The sequence below is a fragment of the Myotis brandtii genome, unplaced genomic scaffold (genome assembly GCF_000412655.1).
Source record: "Myotis brandtii unplaced genomic scaffold, ASM41265v1 scaffold320, whole genome shotgun sequence".
In the NCBI taxonomy this organism is placed as follows: Eukaryota; Metazoa; Chordata; class Mammalia; order Chiroptera; family Vespertilionidae; genus Myotis; species Myotis brandtii.
The window spans coordinates 264267-270951 of record NW_005362270.1 but is presented as its reverse complement, the minus strand read 5'-3'; the positions used below and the strand labels follow the sequence as shown (position 1 = coordinate 270951).

The 6685-nt window shown below is 41.1% G+C and overlaps 2 protein-coding genes across 2 annotated transcripts in view; one reads left to right on the top strand and one right to left on the bottom strand.

Moving 5' to 3' along the window:
• The window catches only part of NCBP1 (nuclear cap binding protein subunit 1, 80kDa), a gene marked incomplete at its 5' end in the record, with an annotated part of 45359 nt that extends 38675 nt beyond the window's left edge, over positions 1 to 6684 (bottom strand). The window contains one exon of the mRNA XM_005870680.2: positions 6666 to 6684. Coding sequence (XP_005870742.1) covers positions 6666 to 6684 — 19 coding nt within the window. The remainder of the gene's footprint in view (positions 1 to 6665) is intronic.
• TSTD2 (thiosulfate sulfurtransferase (rhodanese)-like domain containing 2) overlaps positions 5418 to 6685 on the top strand; it is a 17739-nt gene continuing 16471 nt past the window's right edge. Inside the window, exon 1 of the mRNA XM_014543202.1 lies at positions 5418 to 5841. The gene's annotated coding sequence lies outside the window, so the exon portion shown is untranslated. The remainder of the gene's footprint in view (positions 5842 to 6685) is intronic.

Sequence of the window (6685 nt, the reverse complement as noted above, 5' to 3'; positions counted from 1 at the left end):
AAAAAAAAGCATTATTCTCCTAGAGCAGTGGTTCTCAACTGGGTGAGATTTTGCTCCCTAAGGGTCGTTTGACAATTGCTGGAGACAATTTTAATCACAATTTTCTGAACAATAAAGATTTAATAAAATAAAAATAAAAAAAATAATAAAAAAAAAATAGCATTCTCCTAGAGCAGTGGTTCTCAACTGGGTGAGATTTTGCTCCCTAAGGGTCGTTTGACAATTGCTGGAGACAATTTTAGTCATCACAATTTGGGGAGTGTTTCTAGTATCAAATGGGTAGAGGCCAGGGATTCTGCTAAATATACTACATTGCACAGGGCAACTCTCAACCACAAAGAATAACCCAGCCTGATGTTGAAAAATTCTGTTCTAGGAAGCAGAATGCTAATAGTGTTCCTTGGAACCAGATTCCAATAAGGTTGGGAGTATGTACAGGCTGAAAAATTGAATGAGAGCAGTTAGTTGTTGTTTTAAACTTTAACCACTGCTTTCTTCTTTCTGCCCTACTTTGCCAACCCTTTATTCCATAACTTCCCTAAATTAGCTGTCCAGCTGGCTTATTCCCTTACCAGTTTGAAATCATACCCTGGTTTTTAAAGCAACCCTCCTCGCCCTTTTCATAAGCTTGAAAAGGAGGAAATGACGCTGTAGGGTCAGAAAGCAGGACTTCCAAAGAAAAGCTAGACAATGCAAGTACACAGTCCTATATCTGAACTACAACACATGTCCTCACATATCCTCAAGAAAACATATTTATGCTTGGGTAGCATGGCTCAGTGGTTGAGCGACTAACCTATGAACCAGGAGGTTCACTGTTCGATTCCCAGTCAGGGCACATACATGTCCAGGTGTGAGCTCAATCCTCAGTGGGGGGCATGCAGGAGGCAGCCGATCAATGATTCTCTTCATTGAGGTTTCTTTTTTTTTTTTTTTTAAATATATTTTTTACAGACAGGAAGGGAGAGGGATAGAGAGTTAGAGACATCGATGAGAGAGAAACATCTATCAGCTGCCTCCTGCACACCCCCTACTGGGGATGTGCCTGCAACCAAGGTACATGCCCTTGACCGGAATCGAACCCGGGACCCTTGAGTCCGCAGGCCGACGCTCTATCCACTGAGCCAAACCGGTCAGGGCCCTTCATTGAGGTTTCTATCTCTATCTCTCTCTCTCTCTCTATCTCTCCCTCTCCCTTCCTCACTGAAATCAATAAAAATATATTTTAAAACAAACGAACATATTTATGGTAGCTCCCAAAGCAAGAATAGATTTTATATTAAAATGTAACTATATAGCAGTTTTGCAATGTAAATTAAAGTTACATATTGCCACTTCACTCACAGACACCCTTGGCTAGTATAGAACAGATGTAGCAAGTCTCTATTAAACCCATCTAAAAGGGTCTTGGTACACCAAATAATTTTCCCCCTGTAAGGTGATTCTAATTTTATATGGATATGTTGTCCTATACATTATATTCTTATTTAGAATTAGATATAAGAAGTTTTAGATCCATAAAGTCAAAAAAAACCCAAAAAACTAACAAGGTAAAAGGAGAAAGTAAAGTAACAAAACCCTACAAAATAGGGCAAAATAAAGTACCTTGACCTTGCAGATTTAAAGCAGAGGTAACCATCACTTCTGAAACAAGCTATACTTTTCCTGAAAGTAACAAATCCTTTCACTTCTATTCATTTTATTTTTCTACTAGTGTCCTGGTGCACGGATTCATGCACATTGAAAGGAAATTAATTAGAAGAAATATTTTAATATCGCTATTCACGTCTTGCTAATGAAAAGAAAATAGGATTCTACCGAGTCTACTATCTACCTACTCCAGGACTTCTGTGAGGATCAAATGAAATGAAGCACGTGAAAATGCTTCACAAACATTTGGTTAAACTGTAAAATGTTTGCATCTGGCTATAAATCAAGTCATGTTCCTGGACTGAAGAAACTCCAAGGAGGCTAGTTGCTAGAGAGAGGAGGCCGGGCGTTACTATGTGACGTCATTACCCGGCGCCCACAGCAACCGTTTCTGGGCTGGGCTGTGGGCCGCATTTTGTGCTATAGGGTCTTGGCAGTGTTGGGTGCGATTTTGGTGGGGTGTTGCTCAGGGGTGGTGGCCTCTTTCCCACTTGGGGGAAGCCGAGTGTTGGTTTGTCGGCACCAGGTCCGTGGTGCCGTTTATTTTTAAATGGCCAGGATGTGTCATGGCAGCTCCTGCGTTGAGCGTCTTCCTCCTGGTGGTCAGTGAGCATCATAGCTACTGGTGAGACGGACACTTAGCCTTTTATATATATAGAAGACTAGAGGCCCGGTGCATGAATTCATGCACATTGAAAGGAAATTAATTATAAGAAATATATTGTTATTCGCCCTTTCTCTATAATAGAAGTGTCAACCAAATTCACGATTGACAATGACAGATCGAAACACATGCGTGCGATTGGTGCCAGTGAGAGCTTTATATGTATTGCACATGCGCGAGTCAACTTAGCCTTTTATAGATATAGAATAAACTTGCTTAATTAGACCTGCTTCTTGATGTAGCTAACCTTTTTCCAGCCCAGTGAAGTACCCCAACTTCTCTTTCAAGTAATTGTCAGCAACACAGCAATAAATATCAACATGAAGCAGATTATTATTGTAGATCACACAGGGAGAACAAAGAGTAAAATATTTAACTGCAGCAGTGTTTGACTATATTCTGCGCAGTGAGAAAACCTGAAGTCACTTTTAAGGTCCAAAATTTCTTACTTCTTTTCAGTTGGGTCAAGTTTCTAAGCTTTCTAAATCTCCGTTTTCTGGCTAATGAAAAGAAAATAGGATTCCACCAAGTCTCCTATCTACCTACTCCAGGACTACTGTGAGGATCAAATGAGATGAAGCATGTGAAAATGCTTCACAGACATTTGGTTACAGTGTGAAATGTTTCCACTTGGCTATAAAGCAAGTTGTGTTCCTGGACTGAAGAAAGGAGGAACAAGGAGGCTAGTCGCCAGGGAGAGGAAGCCAGGTGAAGCCAGGCATTGCTACGTGACGTCATTACCTGGATGGTTGGACACTTAGTATATTGGCCTTTTATATATATAGTTAAGTGAAAAAACCAATTAGTCTAAAGAATGAGGATCTAATTCTAAGTAGCTTAAATGGGGCTAATGTGGGGTTTTGGCTAAGATTATGGACAACCTAAATACTTTCTTAAAAGAACAAAACAATGTACTGAACAGTTATTATCCTATGCATATCCTATAATAACTGAAAAGCTTCAGAAATACTCTTAAAGAGATAATAAGAAATAAGTTAGATTTAGCACTGGACCAGTATCCATACACATTTTCACTTGGACTTCTCTTTCCTTGTTCATAAATTGACCTACAGGTGAACTTCGTTGGTATAGTTTCCTGTTTCCCTGGATCCTGGATAATTTAATCTCCACACAGAGATACAATTTTAAAATCAACTTCTATGAGCTGATCCTCTGCTACTTATCTGATCTTACCTCCTATAACCCTCTCCCTCACTCACTCTGCAGCAGCTACACTGGCCTTCTTGCTGTTTTGTGAGTAAGACAGGAATGTTCTAGCCCAGGGGTGGGCAAACTTTTTGACTTGAGGGCCACAATGGGTTCTTAAACTGGACTGGAGGGCCGGAACAAAAGCATGGATGGAGTGTTTGTGTGAACTAATATAAATTCAAAGTAAACATCATTACATAAAAGGGTACGGTCTTTTTAAGCGGGCCGTAGTTTGCCCACGGCTGTTCTAGCCTTAAGGCCTTTGCATTTGTTGTCCCCCATAGAGCCATCTAGTCTGCTCCCTTACCTTCTAAGGATGCCATTCTAAAGTTTTTTTAATAATATATTTTTATTGATTTCAGAGAGGAAGGAAGAGGGAGAGAGAGACAGAACATCAATGATGAGAGAATCATTGATCAGCTGCCTCCTGCACACCCTCAATTGGGGAACAAGCCAGCAACCTGGGCATGTGCCCTTGATCGGAATTGAACCTGGGACCCTTCAGTCCACAGGGTGATGCTCTATCCACTGAGCCAAACCAGCGAGGGCAAGATGCCATTCTTAGAAAGGCTTTCCCTGAGCAACCTATAGAAAACACAGCAACTCCTCTCCCACAGCAGTCTCTGCCCTTTTTACTTAGTTTTATTTTTCCCTATGTGACTTATTGTCATATGATACACTATATTTTACTTGATTTGTTTTCTATCTTTACATTGTTCACTGCTGTATTGCCAGTACTGTAGTTAGGACAATGCTTGGCACTGTCGAATATTTGTAGAATAAATGATTATATCTCATCAAGTATATGGAAAATCATGGCAATCAGTACCTGATTAAGAGCTGACAATAATCCAGAAATGCTCTGATGTATCTATTAAACTACAATAACTCAGCTTATGATTATAACATAACCTACGATAATATTTAAGCTTCTAATATTTTTAATTTTTAAAAAATTAATAGATGTTCAACTAAAACAAAAGTATATAAAACACTTGATTCAGATGACTGGTTAGGGTAAGCCCTAGCTAATCATTACACAAATTGTGGCAATTTACAAAAGTTCCAGATTTGGTGTAGTAACCAAGACTATAAACTGCCCCTCCATTACTAAATTATTTGCCATAGTAAACTCTGATTAAGTAACTCCGTAATTTACTTCTGAGTTTCTTGCAACAAGACCCGAATGGACAATGATTTAGTTGCCAGCTGGTATTAAAAGAACTCTCAAGAAAATTATGCCAGCATCCCAATAACCAAAGCAAAAGTTGCGTTTTTACATATTCAAATCCAATTCTCCAAATTGCCCTCTGGAAACATTTTCTCTCCCAATAGGTTTACCCTAGAAGGGAGAAGAAGGAATGGAGAAAAGAAGTATAAGAAAAGCAAAGAAAGTGAAATAACTTTAAAAGGCTCAAGTTCTCTAAACCCCAAGTAATGACTTCAAGCATATTAGTTTTTGATTAATCAAATTCAAAGCATATGAAAACTGTATTTTCTGTGCCCCAAATGCACCTTATACAAAAAGCCCATGTTAAAAAAAAATAAGTATGAGCACACTGCGTAGTGAAGAGCAACTGGACTTGCTCTCACTGGCATCTAAGCACTGCCAGCTGTGGCTCCATGTTCATTACACGAAAACTCTACATCCTGGGGTGTCAGGGGAGAACAAACGCTTCAGCCATGCGCCAGCTGAAATCTGTTGTTTCCTTGTTAAAACCAAATACACGTGATTTAGGTTTACCTTCTCCCAACTGCACCAACATTCAAGGAGAGAAATATGTTAGTGGAAAAAATTAATTCAATTAAAAAATTTTATTATTTTTTTTTCTTACATCATTGACATCTGCCAATGTTTATCACCTCTTAAGCATTAACAGGTGATAAAATAGACATCACATGCCATTCATCACTGTATTATTTCATTTAACCATTACAGACCAGTAAGAGGTATGTATCATCTTCTATAGTACAGACTAAGGTTTAAAAAGGTGATATAACCTGGGCAAGATCACAAAGTTAAATGGTAGAGTCTAGCTTTAATCTTAAACCCTCGATTCCAAAGTCTGCCCACTTAACCACTACACTACATTCTTTTCAAAGAACAATACATTAAAATATTAATAGAACTAGGTTTTTTTTGGATGTGTGCTCTTGACTGATTATGTAATGTAAGCATCCTTTTTTCTGTTTTTAACTAACACAATTATTGTTGGTTTTTTTGATGCACCATGGTCTCCATGAGCACAACCATCCAAGTGGAGACGACAACCCGGACCTGAATCTCAACCCGGACCTGAATCTCTAAGAGCCCTCAGGTAGTTTCCCGCCGTCCTTACACCAGGGAAACAATTACAGCCTTTCAAAATCTAACTGAACCACACGCATGTGTTTATGAGCGACCTCTTGGGTGTGGGTAGAGATCTCTTTCCCTGCAGCTGAAAAGAAGGCAAATCCACAATGACCGGTAGGGGAGGAAGATCCCGTAGATCCATCAGACCTTTCAGTCACTGCTTTGTTTCTTTCCCTTAGTAATCTGCCCAGAGTCCTTTTCAGGTGCAGCTTGAGGGCCAAAACGAGGAGTGGGACTAGGCAGCGGTTCTCAACCTGTGGGTCGCGACCCCTTTGGCGGTCGACCAACCCTTTCACAGGGGTCGCCTAAGACCATCCTGCATATCAGATATTTACATTACGGCTCATAACAGTAGCAACATTACAGTTATGAAGCAGCAACGAAAATAATTTTATGGTTGGGTCACAACATGAGGAACTGCATTTAAAGGGCCAGAAGGTTGAGAACCACTGCACTAGAGGGTCGCTGTCACCGTCCCTAAGAGGCGGCCCCACAGACACAGGTGTGCTTCCCTCCCTGCTCCGAGGTGCTAAGGACCAAACCCAGAAAAGTCGTTAGAGACGTGGGGCCCCCCAAGGCCTCCAACCAGCCAACGACTAAAGGCGCTGGGGCGGGGAGGGGGGGGAGCAGGAGCTTTTCAGAAGTCGCCAGGCCACACTCCCGTGTGCTACCCTCCTTCGCTCCGTGGGAAGGCTTCCCGTCCCCTTCCCTCGAGACCCAAAGACCAAGGAAGCCAAACCTCGGCCCCCACCTGGGTGCGGCCTCGGCGGCCGGGCCCACGGTACTCACCGTCGTTCTCATCCCGGTGC